At 32.5% G+C, this 20,381-nt stretch overlaps 2 protein-coding genes across 2 annotated transcripts; one reads left to right on the top strand and one right to left on the bottom strand.

Annotated features, from left to right (window-relative positions):
- Window positions 1-468: 468 nt before the first annotated feature.
- Window positions 469-6,944, bottom strand: LOC21390656 (ER membrane protein complex subunit 1). The gene is given in 12 exon segments (XM_024168078.1): window positions 469-952; window positions 1,506-1,619; window positions 1,714-1,908; window positions 1,999-2,097; window positions 2,188-2,409; window positions 2,717-3,445; window positions 4,012-4,816; window positions 4,923-5,038; window positions 5,123-5,244; window positions 5,667-5,729; window positions 5,917-6,044; window positions 6,739-6,944. Coding segments are annotated over 12 exon segments (2,958 nt in total). The 5' UTR covers window positions 6,843-6,944; the 3' UTR covers window positions 469-691.
- Window positions 6,945-9,041: 2,097 nt separating this feature from the next.
- LOC21390655 (probable beta-1,4-xylosyltransferase IRX9H) lies at window positions 9,042-12,398 on the top strand. Its single transcript, XM_010101951.2, has 4 exons — window positions 9,042-10,788; window positions 10,918-11,164; window positions 11,646-11,856; window positions 12,043-12,398. The coding sequence occupies exons 1-3, from the start codon at window positions 9,845-9,847 to the stop codon at window positions 11,814-11,816; spliced, it is 1,362 nt and encodes a 453-aa protein (XP_010100253.1). The 5' UTR covers window positions 9,042-9,844; the 3' UTR covers window positions 11,817-11,856; window positions 12,043-12,398.
- Window positions 12,399-20,381: the final 7,983 nt, after the last annotated feature.

The following is a 20,381-nucleotide window of genomic DNA, read 5'->3' as shown; positions in this document are numbered from 1 at the left end:
GTGGACGGTTTTAGGTCAAACTCTGTATTGTATTAAAAGAGAGAGAGAGGAGAGAGATGAGTTAAGAATTTAAGGGGAGCACATTCCTCGACAGAAATCAATTTTCTCGTTTTTTCTGCCGCTTAAAATGCTACAACTGATGCTTTTTTCTTAGTTCTTATCACAGAAATCTCATATCATAATCAATCAAACTTGATTTACCTTGTCGGGCAAACCCATGATATATATATAGATCAATTTAGTGCAAATGCAATCGTTGAGGATTCGGACAGTAAAGAAAATCTATCAACAAGTAGCTGCCTAAGTTCTTAAACGTAACAGTAATTTACCTTCTTCGAGAATAAAAACAAAATTCTGATGGTGCCTTTGCTTAAGGATACGAGTAATATTGTTAAAAACGAAAGATTTGCACGATCTTCCGGTAAATAACGCCATATTTTTCGAACGTAACACAGTAGGCCTTATGCGTAATTCAAATATTCCGCTTGCACTTCAACATATACAACCTGGTCAACAAATCTAATCCTCATGAATTTTGGAATGCTACAACAAAAATTGCCGTTAAAAAAGGCACACTAAAGATAACAAAGGTTAAGATGTCATCTTCTAATTTAACTTAAATCAAATGCAGCCTAAATCCAGGGAAACCCCAAAAAAGGAACATTATTGTTATGATGAGACAAAGGAGAGATCACCGCCACTTATCTCGCAGGTCTTTCTTCTCGGACAAAATCCATGTTGCGAAGATTGCTGCTACTAGTACAACAATGGTGATGAGGAGCAAAGCATAACTGAAATCTTCAGTGAGTGAGTCATAGGTCCTTGACGGTGCAATTCGAGTGTAAAAGAGATCAACCCCATAAGCGAAGACGAGTGCTGTTGACTCCAACTTGGCAGGCACAGTTACTATGCCCCGGAGTCCTTCCACTCTCTGGGAATGTGTCACATACGACTGCAAATGGAAAAATAAATTAGTTTGAACGGAAGTTCAAGGCAAGAAATTTTGATAAAGAGACACATGTGAGTCACAAATAATAGCTAAATTCTTGAGATGCCATAATCCAGCTAGCTGTATCTGTTTGAAATGCTTGTGACTACTTGCAGCTCATATAATGAAAAGGCCAAAAGGCCCAAAACAACGTATCCAGCAAATATAGACTTGGCGGACTTACCCCCCACATTTGCAATGAGCAATATAATTATATATGACCATAGTTTCTTGGTCTTCCTACTAGGGAAAAAAAAAAAAAAAAACCCTAATATCAAGGTCCAAGATGAGAACCAATAAGACATGAAGGCCCTGCAAGACGAGAAACCAGCAGCCCATCTACTTCCATAACGCTACTTTTTGTTTTTTCTTTTTAATTTTCATTTTGAGCTAAACAATGAAAAAACTCATTCACCACGCCCACTTGAAGATGGTTTCAAAATACATTCAGTGGTTTGTTGAGTAACTGAACTTTTGTGGATAATCTTATAGCAGATATGATAAATTGGCAAAGCACCTGAGGAACGATGGGTAATGCATCTGTTAGAGGAATAATGCCCTCTTCTCGCTCAGCTTGTGTGGGGTTGACTGTTCGCCGGGGATCTAAAAATCGCTTATCAAGTGCCAAAACCTGCAAAGGGTTGCCCTCAATTAAGGATCAATATATGTTATAGTTTTGAAGAAATAAATAGCAAAGGAAAAGGGATGCACAAGGAACAACTAACTTGATCACCAATAGTGCCAATAAGAAGCTGCTTTGAAGTTATTCCTTTGGCAGTTGATGTCACTGATATCGCCTTCACGGAATGGGTGAAAAGGTAAGATTGTGATTTGATGACAACCTCTGTTCGGGAGTATGAAGAAATAGGAGAGGTAAGATTATGCTTTCCAAGAATCAGCTTCCACAAATCCTTATTGGCCTGTCAAATTTATTTGATAAAGAACCTAATTTAGTTTGTGCAAAACAAAGAATATTAGATTAAAAAAAAAGTTCCAGTTTGTTAGCATACTGCTGCTCGGGACTGGTCGTAGATCTCAATGACAGACATCTCAAATCTGTGCGCTCTTAGATTAAAGTAGTGGTAGACAACCCAGTTTTCACTAAAAACCTACAAATGGATTAAAACATAAGTTAACATCTTATTGGTTAGAAGACCATAATAAGTTTAAGCAAAAGTGACAGCAGATTGAAAGCTTACAGCATGGACAGGACCCTGTGAACCATGATGAGTCATTCGATACAATATGCGACCAGTTATAGTATCAATGAGATATACAACCAACCATGATTCTTCTGGGGTGGCTGATCCAATTTCACCACTAGCTTTTGGTGCAATAGTTGCAACAAACAGTAGATTTTTTGATATATACTTGTACATAACATCTTGGTCTGCTATAACCTTTGCCTGAGTATGGACCACCTAGAGAATGCAATAACTCAACAACATTGTAACAAATTCATGTAAAGTGCAATAGAAATCATGTCAAGAAACCAGAAACTAAACAACAAACACAAAAGACCCAGTTCAAAATTCAGAGGCTACAGCTGCCTTGTAGCATGCTGCCTTGCAGCATGCACTGTTTGATTAGCTAATCTTTTCTTTTCCTTTTTCTTTTTTCTTCTTTTCTAGTGGCACCCATTTATCAGAATTACTTTACCAGCACAAAAAAAGCATACTGACATCAATAATTGTTTAAGGAAAAGAATCTACCAAGGAAAAAAAATACCTCATTTGATTTTCTCGTCACAGCTGCAATTATCTTTTCTGTGCGAGATGGGAACACAATTGACCATACGTCTCTCGAGTCAAAGCAGTACTCATCAAGAATTTCCTGGGCACAGTTTCTCTTCAAAGCATGCCCCTTAATGGTGCCACTATCAGCATCAACTGAATACCAGTATATGTTTGAAAACTCACGTTGAAAAATACCAATAGCCTCAGGAGTTCTTGGGTATAAATATGCATGCTGGTCTGCATCTATCAGTAGATGAAGCCGCTGTTCTGTTGAATCTGTAAATGGCAGTGGAATAACTTGCAAAACAGAATGTGCAAGACTCAATGAATCAATTTCCTTCCCGGTGTATGTATCAACGAAAGAAAGAACTCCTGGTGCATCAGAACTTTGTCCACACCGGCCTACTATAAGAACAGATGGATTTTCATCCAAGGCATGATGGTGGGGAACCTGCCACTGGTAAATACTAAGCCCAGTTGGATGTGCACATGCTGAATTACGCAGTGAAGGCAGTAAGAGAGACCAAACAACTCGTCCATCTCCAGTGTGCAAGGCAAAAAGCTTTCCTGCTCGAGTAAGCACGATGAGCAACTTCCTAAAACCATTGTGATCCCTTGTCATTTTGCTCTTCTCAGAACTCTTTAATCTCATTCCTTGAATTGCTGCAACATCATCAGGGCTTGCAAGCATTAAAGTTCCCTTTAGCTTCAACAGGTGTCCCTAACAATATCAAAATACTGTATTACTATACACCGTGAGAGGTGAACCAGTTGATCAGATGCATTCAGGCAAGTTGAACGGAATTTTGACATTTAAACACCAAAGTGGTGCATAGGAAAAGGAAAGAGAGAGAGAGAGAGAGAGAGAGAGAGTGTGTGTGTATTACTATACACCATGAGAGGTGAACCAGTCGATCAGATGCATTCAGGCAAGTTGAACGGAATTTTGACATTTAAACACCAAAGTGGTGCATAGGAAAAGGAAAGAGAGAGAGAGAGAGAGAAAAGAGTGTGTGTGTGTGTGTGTGAAAGAGAGAGACAGAGAGACAGAGAGACAGAGAGAGACAGAGACAGAGACAGAGACAGAGACAGAGAGACAGAGAGAGAGAGAGAAGAAAACATTTTCTTTTTTATTTTTGGCTGAGTTGGAAAATAAAAGATATTGCATTTTAAAGAATGCTACAGGATGATTTATCCGTCAGAAAAATGAGAGTAGAAATAAAGGCTTCAAACTCTTTATGTACTGTCTTAACTTCTTATTATGAATGTGAACGACTAACATCATACCTTAAGCCATTCAAAGAGGTTCTCTTCCACTTTTGCTACTGATACACCTTCCTTTTCCACAGGTAGTTCTGACGTTGCTACATTTATAATTGAGGCAAGGCTGTCCTCCCTACTCCAAACAATCGCCCCTTGTTGAAACAGCAACAGCGAATGATCTTCCAAGACAACCAAGGCCCTAAATCCATGAGACCTATCTGTCCGAATATAATTGTTCATGAAAATCCTATGGACAAACCCCCTTTGATGGTCCAACACTATACTCTCCTTAAGCAAATCATTACTCCAGTCATTGACAAGTTTCACAGTGAGATGAATTTTGCCATCCCCATGATGAACTAGTGCAACGGCATGTTGACCCTCCGAAAGTAAGAGAGGATCACTAATAACTGCTGCATTATTAAGTTTATCCACCAACTCCAGCTTCCCTTCACCAGTCACTCTTATGAGTACAACAAATTCATTGATTTCTACAGCAAATATTTCTTGAAGCTTTAATGGTAATAATTTTGCAGTCCCAGAAGAATCTCCAACAATATTAGATAAATCTGTTTGCTGAAACTTAATACCATCCTGAAAGTTTATTGTTACTAAACTTGACTTATTGGCATCCAATGCCACCACCAAGTCACCTGAGACCAGCAACATTTCCCCAGAAAAGCCACCAGGAAAGACTGCACCGTGCTTCTTCAGCAACTCTCCATTCCTCGCATTTAATTCATATGCATCGAACTGGGAAGAACCAACAGAGCCAATTGCATATATTACATCACTACCAGAAGGCTGAATTATCTACTGAACCTCAATACTGCGAACAGGTAAATCACATAAACATCAATGACAATATGGCATACGATGTTAGGATAGAACGAACGTGCAGAAAACAAACAGTTTCAACTCCAAATCTGTTATACCTTTCAGCAGCAAAATCCTTCTTCCAAACAACCTCACCGTCTACACCAGAAATAGCATGAAGAGACCCCCTACTGAAAACGAGTATCAAATTATCCCTGTCAACTTTCACATTTGTCTGCACAACAGAAACATTACAAGTAAAAATAGAATAAATATGACAGAAAAAGATTTTGTTAAACACAGGATGTTATTAACTAACCGGCACGGATAATAATGACTTGGAGGGATTTGAGCCCTGTAGAAAAGACTCCCAAACCATCTGGCCATCAGGAAGGTTCCATGCTCTTATAATACTTCCCTCAGATGAAAGGGTTATGGCATCTGAAAACGTGAAATGAAACCTTCAACCCTTTTACCAACATTAAACCTGATTGCCCAAGCATTAACAGTTCAAAGAAAGAACATGTACTTTTAATTTTTAATGAACTCTGCCAAAAACCAACTGCTTTTCTTTCCTTTTCATTAGCAAAAAATTCAAGAAGTAGGTCCTCAAGCTTACAAAGGGGAATAGCTATCTGAAATATATACTTGCAGAACTACTAGATCTGAAATTAATCAAGAACTGAAAAACAGTATTTGGGTGGTGTTCAAAATATAGATCTGAAATTAATCAAGAACTGAAAAACAGTATTTGGGTGGTGTTCAAAATATCTAATCCTGATAGCAGAGAAAACAATGTAAACAAGCAATTTACAAATATATCTCAATAAACTGCAGAAACAAGTGAACGTGAGCATCGTTACATTTTCCCAGAGCAATATCTATTCCATCTACCGCATCATTGCTGCCAAGAACATGTCTCCAAACTGCACAGCACAAAGTAACATAAACGTTCCATTGTTAGCATTAAAAATAAAAGAGAAATCTTCTTTAACCCAAAATAAGCGTTTAACACGGTTAGATAGAGACAAAATAATGCCGGCTAATTTGATGAGTTTGATAAAAGTTAAGGAAGTACATTCAGTTCCAATGCCACCCGAAAATTGAACTTACAAATCTCTCCACGTCGGAGATCAAGAGAAGCAACGACGTTCTCTTCGGTGGATACCACCACACGCTTTCTCCCAGCCTTTTGAGTGTGGAACACAGCTTGTTTCACTTTCCCTATGTATTGTTGGTGCCTGAGATATTTTATTTTTTATTTAGAAACAAAAATAATGATACAAATAAATTAAAAAAAAAAAGCAGGTCTTGGAGAGAACAAACTAGAATTTTGAACACCAAGTAACTGAAATGTGATCGCTGAAACATAAATTATGATGAATTTGCAGAAAATCAACAAACTAAGGCTCAGTTAAGCTTGCTTGGAGGCGAACAAAATATCTAAATTCGTACAAATCACACAAACACATAAACGTACGAGAACTTGGAATCTTTAACAATTATTAACCGGAAGCGAGAATTTCAATTTGATTTCAAAGAATAATCAGGAAATCAACATAAGAATCTGTTTGCTTTCCGAGAAATTGCAGGAAAACGAAAATGAAAAAAAAAAAATCGAGCCACATAATCGGTCCTATAAAATCAGACTGAATTCGAACTTCAGACGTTATCAATCAGCCCATTCAGGGAAAACAAAGAATCACAAGGAAGCTTGAAAAACAATCGGATTCAATCTCATATATGGTCAAACGATTGAAGTCAATTTTGAGATAAGCAATCGATAAAGAATCACAAGGAAGCTTGAAAAACAATCGGATTCAATCTCATATATGGTCAAACGATTGAAGTCAATTTTGAGAGAAGCGATCGATAATTCTATTAAATTCTCCTCGGAATTTATGGTAAAGGAAATTAGGGAAGATTGGAGCTTACCAGTCCATAAGACCAACTTGATCTTCGTAGAGCGAAAAACTAAGCTCCGTATAAAATGAAAACATAATAAAAAGAAGAAGAAAAACCCTAGACGCCATTGCCATGGCGACTCTGTGTGTCTCTTCTTTCTCTCTCAGGCAGTGACAGATCTGAGAAGAGGACGAAAGAGTCCGTGAGAACTGAAGGAAAGTGCGACGGAGTGTGCTCCAAACTCGAAAGAAAAGCCGGCTTCGTTTTTATTTTAGAGACAAAAAAAAAAATGTAACATAAGTGAAGCTCAGCCCAAGCCCAGTATGTTGATCCACACACGTGTTTTGCCCAAGCCCAGCCCAGTTTTGCACAGTTTGAGTTGCCTCCCCATGCCCTTCTAGCACACTAATTTCTCAAAATTGCTCGTTTTTCGTTAACATGATTTCCATATTCGACTTAAATTAGTTATATTTGGCTTGTTCTTTTGAGTAAAACATTTAAAAAAAGACAATTTGAGTTATAATTTTATTTAAGTTTATGTTATTTTAAGTTTAAATTTGAGTTTAAACTCGAGTTCAAACTCGAGTTTAGGACTAAAACTCGAGTTCAAGTTTTCCCTTCAACTCGAATTCAGAAACTCGAACTCAAATTAATGAACAGTATTTTTTCTATTCTTAAAAATGCTATAACTTTTTCGTTTTAATTCTGATTGAGATGATTTTTTTTCTATGCGTTGACAACGAAAAGACGAATAAAATCCGACCCATATGCCCTATTAAAATTTTTTATCAGCATTGAGTTTTTATTAAAATACTATCTAAATACAAATTCAAGTTTTGACTCACTCAAACACAAACTCAAAAAGATTCTTATCTCAAACCATAACTCAAATGTACACAACCAAACACAAACTCAAGTTATAAGTTCAACTCAAGTTATAACTCAAATTCAACTCAAAAATTATACTCAAGTTAAACTCCAAAAGAACAAGCCCATAGTTTTTTTATTTGGGAGTGTCTATGATAAGCTGTTTTACTGGTGGAATCAATTTTTTGACTGTTAAATTTAGTCAAAATCAAATCAAATTGAAAAAGTATGCACAATATATAATTTTTAATACAAATTTATAGTTAAAAAATAAAACTACTAATAATTTTATTTTTCTGATCCTAAGAAACTCACATTATTTAATAATAATAATAATAATATTATTATTATTATTATTATTATTTTAAAAAGACTCGCTTAATTGCAATTTAGAGTTGTCAAAATTGAGCTAGATCAAACATGTTTGATTTATATATATATGTATATATATGAGAAAATTGATGAACTTATTCTTAAAGTGTATAGGTCTGAATTTTTACTTCTTACTCTTGCTTAATAACTATTTGATTAATATTAGTTATTTGAATTTTTAAGATATTAATTAATAATAAAAGATAAAAATCTAGACTCATGCACTTTAAGGAGTTTTGTCTCATTTTTCTTTTAAATATTTAGTTTGGTTAGGGGTAGGCTGCGATGAAGGTTTAAGCTTAAAGTCCTAATTGAGTCGGAGCCGACCCTCTTATTTTATTTTTATTTATTGTTTTATTTATAAAAGCTAGGTTGGGTTGCCCTAAATTATGCTTACACTATAATCTAAATTTAACTCTAAATCTTTGTATGTAAAGATTTTATTTTAAAAATGACTAGATTGAACTGTGTAAGATAAAAATAGAATGTTATGAGACTTGAGTTTAAGAAAGTGCCCATTAGATTTTATATCATATAAAGATTTTTGCTTTTGCTTTTCAATTAAGAAAACAATAGATATTTTAAATTATAACATACTAGTTACAAAGCGCGTGTTTAGTTCGTTAATATGAATTTTTAATTTGAATTGATATATGATTTTATATAAGAGCTTTTTACTGTATCAAAAAGTTAGATGTGACTATTTTTTTAGAGTTTTTTACTGTAATAAAACTCGAATTTTAAATTTGAATCAGTGAAATGAATGATACCAAAATATTAGATTTGCCATCTACATATATTGACGTTTGATTGATGATTTCAAAATCATAATTCAAAACTATTCTTAATTTATGTGTATTTTTTATTAAAAAATATTATAATAAATTACAAATTATAATTTAAACTATGACTCGAATCCTTGAACTAAACGCACACAAATTCATAAAGGCAGTTATATTTGGGAACTTTTTTTATACTAAACGAACGGGTGGTGTAGTGGGGTCATGTATGACCTGGATTGACCATAATCCCGTACATCATCAAACCCAAAGCGTCGGTCACGGGAAAAAGAAAAAAAAAACAAACAATTTTCTTTTCTTTTATCCGAATCACTGTAACACACACGCGAGACGAGAGAGAGAATCATCTGAAACTCATACTCAAATCACTCCCATCTCTCTCTCTCTCTCTCTCTAGCTTTTATTACCAGTTGAGTCTTCACTAAACTCTTAAGATCCAAAAACACCACACCAGAGCTTTACTCTGTTTGACCCAGAACCTTGGAAGATCCTCTTTTCTGCTGCGAAGCTCCACATTTTGCTAGTTTGTGCCTAAAAAAGCGGCACTGGAGCTTGCTCATTGACCGGTAATGTAACTAACGACCCATTTCGTTTGAGCTAACTTTATCCGTGTTTCGATCGAAAATCTCGTCGTTTGGATTGGATGACCAAAAGGTGATGTTTTTCGGTTGGTGGGTGTTTTTGTTTTAGTACTCTGATTTGTTGCAACTTTGCTCGTTCGTGTGGATCCAAAAGTTTATCGGGAGATTTTGTTGAGGTCGAGGAGAAAAGTTTCATTTTTTTTTTTGGAGTTTATTTTTGGAATGAGTAAATTGGAGGGAGATTTTGTGATTTCGAGATCAGATTCACTTGGTGAATATAATGGTTATTACGGATTTCTGGTTTAGTTATGCATGCGTAAACATAGTATTTGGAGTTTTACTTTGGGGACAATTTACAACACGGTTGAATTCAGGATAATAGTTGAGGGATTTTAGCAAGATTCAATCATGTTTCACATAGAAATTCTTTGAAATCAAGATTTTGATGTGTCAAATAATAGACCTTGTCATAGCTAGTGAGTTGGGAAGAATTCGATTTCATTTGCTTTGTAATGTATGGCATCCATTAGAAGAACCTTGTCACCAGTACCTCGGCCTGGAACTGCAATGAATGGGGAAGTGTGCTCGGTTGCTTCCCCGCTTTCCAGGTCGTCGTCGTGTGCTCAGAGCCATCCACCATCTGGTGGATTGTTATCCGCTCTGGCCAACACATTGGAATCACAAGCTTATGTTTTCAGTGTATTCTCGCCGAGGACTTCAAGGCCGCTCGAGAAGTCAAAACTTAAGGGACAAGTGTGGAGGAGGGCACTTTTCCAATTCTTCATATGTTTTGTGGTTGGAGTGTTTATCGGGTTTACTCCATTTTCGTCGATGAATTTATCCACAAATATCATGTCAAAGCATCAAGCCTTCTCCTTCGATATGATGTCCGCAGTTGGAAACTTTCAGCCGTTTGATAGTGTATCTAGGACTGATATGCCATTAGAGTTGGACAATGTGGCTATGAAGGATTTGAGCACAAAAAAAAATGTGGCTATGAAGGAAAATTCTACGATGGAATCACAACCAAAGGAGTCAAAACCGGTTGATGGTATTTCTGAGGATACTATTGGTTACGACCAATCGTTTCTCCAAGAATCGGAGTTAGAGTCCAGAAAGCTTTTAATAGTTGTGACCCCGACATTTGTCAGTCCCTTCCAGGCCTATTACCTGAGCCGGTTGGCACACACATTGAAATCAATCTCACCTCCTTTGTTGTGGATAGTTGTGGAAATGACCTCCCAATCTGCAGAAACGGCTGACTTGTTGAGGAGAACTGGGGTTATGTACAGGCACCTTGTTTGCAACGTAAATCTTACTGATGTAAGAGACAGAAGAGTGCATCAAAGAAATGTTGCGCTATCACATATCGAAACTCATCATCTTGATGGTATAGTCTACTTTGCAGATGATGATAATATCTACACAGCTGATCTTTTTGAGCAAATGAGACAGATTAGGTAACAAATTACAATCAGTTTGACTACATGAATATTTTTTTTCTTTTCTTGTAATGAGTAGGTTTATTTCTGCTGTTTCTTTTCGCTTGGCTTTTTGTAGTGATATTTTTGTGCTTTGTTTGAGTTTAGGCGATTTGGGGTATGGACTGTGGCCAAAGTGGAAAATAAAAACATTGCTGTATTGGAGGGTCCTGTTTGTAATGGAACCAAAGTGCTTGGATGGCACATAAATGGACTGAGATGGAGATTTCGGAGATTCCATGCTGAAATATCTGGGTTTGCCTTTAATAGTACAATACTCTGGGATCCGAAGAGGTGGCACAGACCTATGCTTGAACCTATTAGGCAGCGTGACACCATAAAGGAGGCTCTCCAAGTTAGTAATTCCTGTCTTCCTTTGATTCTCATCTCTTGTCATCTCTTTTGTTTGAATTTGCGATATATAATATAGAAGCCTCATTGCCACCGTTAATCAAGTAATTATGTTTTTGAGGATAAGTGAGGACAAATTGGTTTTTAGAAATGTTGGTTGTAGTTCAAGAAGAAGTGAAGAACCAAACAAAATACCTGTTAATTTGTCCATTTTCTGGAAACAGGAGAATTCTATGATAGGGAATGCAAAATACCCTTCGTAGGACACAATTTTAATCTTCTAGATCATATTAGATTAGGAAAAGTATGACAACTTTATGAAAATCTAACGATTTAGAACTGTGTTCTGCAATAGGGTATATTCTTTATGTCTGCCATATAATTCTCCAACCTTCTACGCATAAAAGACTAGAATATGAGAAGCCATAAGTACCAAGATTTGACATCCTGGTCTAGTTACTAACTCATTTGATGTGCTCTTCTAGGTGAGCACATTTATTGAACAAATTGTGGAAGATGAAAGCCAAATGGAAGGATTACTAGAAGATTGCTCGAGAATTATGGTTTGGCATCTTCATCTTGAATCGGCTAACGACTTCTATCCTCATGCATGGTTCATGAAGGATAATCTTGACGTCATTGCTTCCCTTACATGAAGTTCTGTATGCAAGAGGAGATTATATATGAATGCTAAAGGTAAGCCTTTTCTGATCTTTGCTTTAGCCTAAGTCCAGCATTAGATATTCTTCTTGAAAGCAGTTTTCACAAGTCGTAAGCCTTTTCTGATCTTTGCTTTAGCCTAAGTCCAGCATTAGATATTCTTCTTGAAAGCAGTTTTCACAAGTCGTATTGCTCATTATTTGCTCTTCAATTGCTTTTCAGGACTGGAACCATCAATCAAGAAACATAATCATATTCATAAATCATTTCTTGGCGGACAAGTTGTGGTGTAGAACTCGTTTGATAAACTACCGGTCGATGTGTTCCAGATTGCCAAAATGGGGGAGTATTTGAAGAAAAATATTTCCCTCTTGAAGGGAAAATATGTTTTTATCTCCAGTATTTTTGCTCATTTTCTTTCTTTGTAGGGTGTTCGTTTTGACGAAAAGGAAGTATGTTTTGTCCTAGTGGAAACCGATGGTTAAATTGAAAACCATCATGAAATTCAGAAAGATGCAGAATTGCAGTTTGCTACCTTGTGTAATATTTATTGGAAGCAAATTTTGATCATTTTAGTTCTTTGTTTCCCGGATTTTAGGAGCACTTTTTCCCCCTTACTAATGAACATATTTCCTTAATGGGGGAAATAAGCTGATAATGAACGTTGCCTTGCCCGTGGCACATTAAAAACTACTACTAATGATATTGTTAGTGATTTGAAGTTTGAACTTAAACGGTTTTGCATAATAAAACTGTATAATTAAAAAAACTGCAGACTTGAGTATCTCTTGTCTCCTATATAACATTATACCTATTACTAAAGGAGGTCGGAACCACTCTTTTCTGTTGAGGCCTTTTTTATACCTTTTTTGTCTTTTCAGTCATTTTTATCGTTTTATCATTCGTTTGGTTTTTTTTTTCTTTGTTTTTGTTTGGGTTTTTTGTCTTATCCTTCGGTTTGCCATTTTTCTCTCTCTTGGTGTTTACTCAAAAATGTCTTTCTGTCTTCTAGAATTTGTTTTTATTATTTTGTCCTCAATTTTTTTCCTTTTCTATGTTTTTCTGCTGCCCATTTTTGTCATTTTCTATGTTTTTCTACTGCCCATTTTTGTCATTTTCTTCGGTGGTCTTTGTTTAGTATTCTCGATAAGCTTCTTGCTTCTTTCATTTTTGCTTCTTCCATTTTTGCTTTTACGCTTGCATCTCTCTTTCACCGAGGCTCTTATTCTTTATTTCCTCTTCACATATCCTCTTCGTTTTCTTTATGGCCTTTTTCTCTCTCTTGGTGTTTACTGAAAAATGTTGTTTCTGTCTTCTAGAATTTGTTTTTATTATTTTGTCCTCAATTTTTTCCTTTTATGTGTTTTTCTGCTGCCCATTTTGTCATTTTCTTCAGTGGTCTTTGTTTAGTATTCTCAAGAAGCTTCTTGCTTCTTTCATTTTTACTTTTACGCCTGCATCTCTCTTTCATCGAGGCTTTTATTCTTTGTTTCCTCTTCACAGATCCTCTTCGTTTTCTTTATGGTTTTCTCTGCTTTATTGTGTTTTTGTTCTAAGTTTTTTCCCCATTTTATGTTTCTGGGTTTTGTTGCGTTTTTTGTAGGCTTAATTTCAGTTTTTTTTCCTTTCGTAAATGGGTTAAGTTTTTGGTGGGGTTCATTTTGTTTTTTTTTTTTTTTTTTTTGCATGTTCTGTGCATTTTTTCCCCTTCTTCCTTTTTTTCTTTTCTTAAGGTTTATGGGAATCATTTTTTATGTTGGTTTTGTTTTGTAGTTTTGTTTTTCATTTTTGTTCTAGATTTGGCTTCGTTTTTTTTTTTTTTTGATTCACTTTTTTTATGTTCCTGGGTTTCCTTGCGCTTTTCGTGGGGTTAATTTCAATTTTTTTTCCCGTAAATGAGTTAAGGTTTTCGTAGGGTTCATTTTGCTTTTTGTTGCATGTTCGGTGCATTTTTCCCCCTTCTCCCCTTCTTTCTTTTCGTAAGGTTTCTGGGAATCATTTTTTATGTTGGTTTTGTTTTGTAGTTTTGTTTTCCGTTTTTCTTTTTTTAGATCTGGCTTCGTTGTTTTTTTTTTTAATTTTTTGATTCGTTTTTTTCCCGTTTATTTTTCCATATCTGTAAGTGTTTTTGTAGATTTCGCTTTGTTTTTTTCCCTTTTTTTATTCGGTTTTTCTTTTTCATTTTCTCAGTTCTGTACGTCTTTTTGCTTCGTTTTGTTCTATGTTTTTTAATTATTTTTTTCCTGTTTTTCTAGATCTGTTAGTATTTTTGTAGATTTGGTTTCGTTTTTTCCCTTAGTTTTTTATTTCCCTTTTTTTTAGATATGTTAACGTTTTTTTTCCCAGATCTGTTATTGAGGTTTATGTGATCAGATATCTGCATTTGGTTTTGTAGTTTTGTTTTTCGTTTATATTTTCTTAGATTTGATTTTGTTCTTTTTTTTCTGTTTTTCGTTTTTCCAGATCTCTTGGTGTTTTTTTTTTTCATTTTTCCCATTTTTTCATTTTTTTTTTCGTTTTTCTAGATCTGGTAGTGTTTTTATAGATTTGACTTAGTTTTTGTTTCTATTTTGTATTCGGGTTTTTCCTTAAGTTTTTCTATATATGTTAGTGACCTTTTTGGGATGTTACCGCATTTGGTTATTTTTGTGAAGTTTGTTTCACTTTTTTTTCCCTTTTTGTAAGATTTTTGGGATTCTTTTTTTATGTTTGTTTTGTTTTGTAGTTTTGTTTTCCATTTTAATTTCCTTAGATTTACCTTAGTTTTTTTCGTGTTTTCCATTTTTCCAGATCTGTTAGTTTCTGAAATTTTTTAATGTTATTGTTTTCCATATCTGTTAGTGTTTTTATACATTTAGTGTCGTTTTTTATTATAATTTTTATTTTTTTTAATTTCCAGATTTATTAGTATTTTTATTTCCAGATGTATTATTTGTTATTGTTATCTCTTAATTGTTTTCTTCTTTTTTTAATTAAGTTTTTATTTTTACTAATTATTAACCCTTTTTTCCGCAGGTTATATTAGTCGGGAATATTTAGACATTTGTTTTTAGTGCAAGGTAATTATTTCTAATGAGATACTTTGTTTTGACTATCTGCAGGTTATTCGCTCTGTTCCACGGTACTTATCATGCAGCGTAACACCTGTTTTTAGCAAATTATTACCTTTTGTTTGCAGCGTAATAGGGGTAGTGTTAAGTTTTGTTTGCAGTATTTACTACTGCCATATACTCAAACGTTTATTTTCTTCGTATAAATATATTGTTCTCTCTTTCATGTTTATAGTCATTTACTTTGCTTCTGCTTTCGTTGTCATATATTTATCGTCTATCTTCTTTGTTTTCTTCCTTTTCTTCAATTTTCATTAGAGAGGTTTTTTCCCCCGTTCTATTATCTCTGTTTTGAAATGTTTTTAGTTATTCTGCATCAACTATATCCACTTTCCTTATTCCTCTAAGGTATTTATTTCTTACCTTTTTCACCTCATTTCCATATACATATCGTTTATCTTTTCTGTCTTCTTCCTTTTCTTCAATTTCCATTACTGAGTTCCTTTTGTTATCTCTGTTTTCAGGTGTTTTTCCTGCTTCTGCATCAATATCTACTTTTGTTATTATTCTAAGGTACTTATTCCTTACTTCTTCTACTTCATTTCTAATTCTCTATTAAAAATCTGTTGGATGTTTTTCCTCTTTATTGTTGTCATATATTGAGTAATTGTTAAAAGTGATTTAGCAAGTATTGATGTTACCCGGATTATTGAAGATTTATCCTTATATTATTTCGTTTAGGGTGTTTATGTTTTTTTGAAAAATAACAAACCTTTTTACTTCTTACTTGCAAATATTTTATTTTCCTTATTCCACTCTAAACCATTTCATTCTTTAACTGATTTTTTTGTAAGGTTTTTTTTTTACTATTACAGCTATTAAAATTTGTTCCTCTGTTATTTAGTGCAAGTCTTTCAATAATTCAGCTGTTAGCCAATGATAATGTTGAATCATAATTCAGTTACTTTTGATACATGTTGGTAGTAAAAAAAAAAAAGGAAAAAAAAAAACCCCAAGAATTGTTGCCATGTATTGAGTAATTGTTAATAGTGATTTACTAATTATTGTTGTTGCCCGGATTATTGAAGATTTGTCCTTATATTATTCGTTTAAGGCGTTTATGTTTTTTTAACAATAATCAATCTTTTGACTTCTTAGTTGCAGGTGTTTTAGGGCATGTTCTTTTGTCTAAAAAACTCAAAAAAAGACAACTCGAGTTACAACTTTATTCAAGTTCATGTTCTTTTAAGTTTTAACTTTATTCAACTTTACTCAACTTTATTCAAGTTACAACTTCAACTCAAGTTATAACTCAAATTCAACTCAAAAACTACACTCAAGCTACACTCTAAAAGAATAACCCCTTATTTTCTTAACTCTGCTTTGAACCATTTCATCCTTTAACCAAATTTTTTCTTAAGGTTTTTGTTTACTATATTTACTTTGGTGTTTATTATTTGGTAGGAAGTTATAATCATTTAACTATGCTTTAACTTTGAAAGTTTCTTATTTTCTATTTTTTTCCTTCTGTCCATTGTTTTTTATTATTTCGTTTTTCAATCATTCAGCTGGCAGCCAATTACAATGTTAAATCATATTTCAGTTACTTTTGATACACATTGGTAGCAAAAAAAGATGAATACATGAACCATTCCTTTTATATATTTTGATGTCTTTGTCTTTTTGTTTCTTACTTGCAAATGTTTTATTTTTCTTATTTCACTTTAAATCTCCAGGGAATTATTACTATGTATTGAGTACTCATTAATAGTAATTTAGCAAATGTTAGTTTTGCCCGGATTATTGAAGATTTATCTTTATATTATTTGGTTTAAGGTGTTTATATTTTTTTAACAGTAACCAATCTTCTTGCTTCTTAATTGCAGGTGTTTTATCTTTTTTATTCCATTTTGAAATATTTCATTCTTCAACTGATTCTTTTCCTAAGTTTTTTGTTCACTATATTTACTCTGGTGTTTAGACTTGCTTGGCGTTGTATTATGTGGAGAAAAGGTGGTGAGGTCAAGTCTTTTCTTTTGTTGGAGTTCTGTTCTGTTTATGTTAGGTTGTATTGTGTTGTGTGGACCAATTTTACAAACATATGGTAGACATAGATTCCTCTCTTCTCTTCTCTGCTACAAAGATTGTATGTCAACAAAGATCTTCAGTATTCACTCTCCCATTCCATTTGGGAGTTTTTATTTATTTATTTGTAATAATTGTTCAACTCCTGCCGGCTAATTAGTATTAATGTTTTATTATTAAATTGGATTAAAAGTAAACCGTTTATGATAAAAAAAATAATAAACAGTATATAAATAAAGGCATTTAGGGAACGAAACGTGCATTTGGGCCAACAAAGAACAACCAATAGCATTGATTAAACTTCCAGCTTCAAAAATTAACTAATGGTCACCAGACAAAACATTGTCTACAAGGCAAGTAACATTACATAAAAAACAATGAATTTTCAAGGAAACAGTACCTATTCTTAGTACACGTATAAGAGTAAACAATATGAAAACTAAATATTACTATATAATTTCACCAAATGCTAGATGACATGGGTACTGAAATATTCTCATTATTGAATGCAAGTTTCAAATCTTATTATCCTAGATCATAACTCAGAGTTATTTTTTATGTGAGTTATTAGTTATATTTTTTGTATATAATTTATTTCATTCTATTCATTTTTTTTCATTGTTAGTTAACAATTGTTAATAGTGTTTTTATTTTTAATGTTATCTTGATTATTTGATATATAATATTTACAGTTTCATTTATATGCAATTTTTATGTAAATAACGTAAACAATGTAAACAATATGATATTTACAGTTTTACTTATATGTACTTTTTATATAAATAATGTAAACACAATTTACATAATATGTAAATAATATATGTTACATATGTGTTATTTCAATTATAATATAAATGTATTATAAGTACTTTTTTTCATTTTCTGAATTTACATTTTTATTATATAATCCATTTATTACTTACAGATTTGTAATGTATTACAGTTATTTGAAACAGATTTGCTGTTTCGTTGTACTTTCTACCGTCGAACACAGCTTTGTCTAGCATTTGTGTACGGTTGATACTCCAGTTGTGCTTACCTCTCTCAAATAGAAACGTGCGTTTTGTAATGACAAAGATAAGTTTTTAGTGTTTAATTCATACGTTATAATTATTCTAGATTTATTTAAAGTATATTTATTAACATATATAATACATTAACAAAATGATTTCTATTTAACTTATTATATATATATTTAAGAAGATGCTTAAAAATTTATATAAATTTTAAAATGTTAATTTTAAATAAATATTTTATTTAATAATAAAACATTTATTATATCTTAAAAATAAAAAAATTTGTAAATCTTCATTACTTATTTTTCCTGATTATATCTTATAAATAATTTTATTTATGTTATCGTTTGTGTCATTTATTAGTTTTCCATTTCTATACATTTGAATATATGTTTAAATACATATTTGTTAGTTATAGAACATAAACATGTTATAATGTTTATTACATTATAGTTTTAACATACATATTTATGTCAAAATTTTTTAAAAAATGACCTGCTCATATGTTTCATCATAATTAAGTATAAAATACTTAAATATATATATAAACAATAAATAAATATTCAGTAATAAAATTTTATTAATAATTCTACCAGTTAATAAAATTTTTATACAAACATAATCTAACTGTGAATAATATATCATAATTAAAATTAAATATATTTTAACATATGATAAGCATTGTTATTTACAATTATAAAAAAACTAAATAACAATATGAAACTAAATATTTATCCTTATAAATAATATACAACACATTTTAACAAATCGTTTTGAACAAATTTTTTTTTTTTACTTATAATAGGTAAGATGAATAATTAGCCTACATTTTTAAATTAAAATTTATAAAATGATAATTCATTGTTTAACATTTAGACTAATTTATATTTAACAAATATATAATTTATTATATTATAATTGTTTACGATATAATTTACAGATAATGAAAATGAAAAGAAAGTTCAATGAAATTTATCCTCATCAAAAGAAAACCGAATGTGTCAAAAATAGAAAAAGAAGGCCGCAAGAAATGCATCACTCAGGTTCAGAAATTATGAGGACACGTCGAACTAAACATACACAGTTTTGTGGAACTTTCACAAATACTGAGCTCCCTTTAAAGTCAACAATTCAACACCCAAAAACAGCGCTGGTTCAAGAAAGTAATTCCTAAACTTAAAATCTTTATTTCTAAATTTTTAATGCGTATATTTTCAACTAATTTAAAATTATTTTTGAAACTATGAAATTAGGTGATCTTAATACATATATTGATCTGGGAGATTGTGAGTCGACATATGAACATTGTGGAGCAATATTTTGGAATAATGAACGAACTAAAAAATATCCATATAAATATCTTCATGTTGTCAGAATGGAGAAATAAAATTACCTTCCAAAAGAAAAACACCATTGATTTTAGATGATTTATTAAACTATTATGGTGGAAGTCTAAGTACACATTTTAGGAAAAATATACGAACATATAATTCAATGTTTTCTTTTACATCATTTGGGGCAAACATTCAATCAAATATTAATGAAACATTGGGACCCTATATATTTAAGATTAGTGGACAAACACATCATTTAATGGGATCTTTACTTCCAGTTGATAATAATCCTCCAAAATTTGCACAATTATATATTTATGATACAGAAAATGAAATTCAGAATAGAATGTCAATTTTTACATCAATGAATAGTTCAGATTCTTTAAATGAAACTATTATTAAAAAATTAATAATAATGTTAGATGAAATAAATATATTAGTTAAATTATTTAGATTTGTTAAAAATTGTTACAACACTGATAAAACACAGTTAATGAAGTTAAGATTAATAGGTAGACGAGATGAAGATGGTACACAGTATGACCTTCCAACCTCAACAGATATTGAAACTTTAATTGTTGGTGATATTAGTGAATACGAAAAAGGAAGAGATATTATTATATGTAATCAAACAGGTGACCTACAAAGAATTAATAAACTCCATCCATCTTATATGTCATTACAATATCATTTATTGTTTCCTTATGGTGAAGATGGATATAGACCTAATATAGGATGGAATCCTGAATTTATAGGAAACAAACCATCTAAAAAATGAATTTCAATGAGATCATTTTATGCTTTTCAGTTACACCAATGTTTAAATGAAGGAAATACATTGTTTAAAAGTGGTAGATTATTTCAACAATATATTACAGATGCCTATGCTATTGTTGAAGAATATCGATTAGATTTTGTTAGACATAATCAAAATAATTTGATATCTGAATTTTATAAAGGTATTCAAGATGCTATAACTAAAGGTGATACTGACCCTCAAACAATTGGAAAAAGAATTATTTTACCATCATCTCATACTGGAAGTCCAAGATATATGATTCAAAATTATCAAGACG

This window comes from Morus notabilis, unplaced genomic scaffold (assembly GCF_000414095.1).
Source record: "Morus notabilis unplaced genomic scaffold, ASM41409v2 Scaffold733, whole genome shotgun sequence".
Classification (NCBI taxonomy): domain Eukaryota; kingdom Viridiplantae; phylum Streptophyta; class Magnoliopsida; order Rosales; family Moraceae; genus Morus; species Morus notabilis.
The sequence above is the reverse complement of the archived record's forward strand: the minus strand, read 5'-3'. Positions and strand labels throughout refer to the sequence as shown.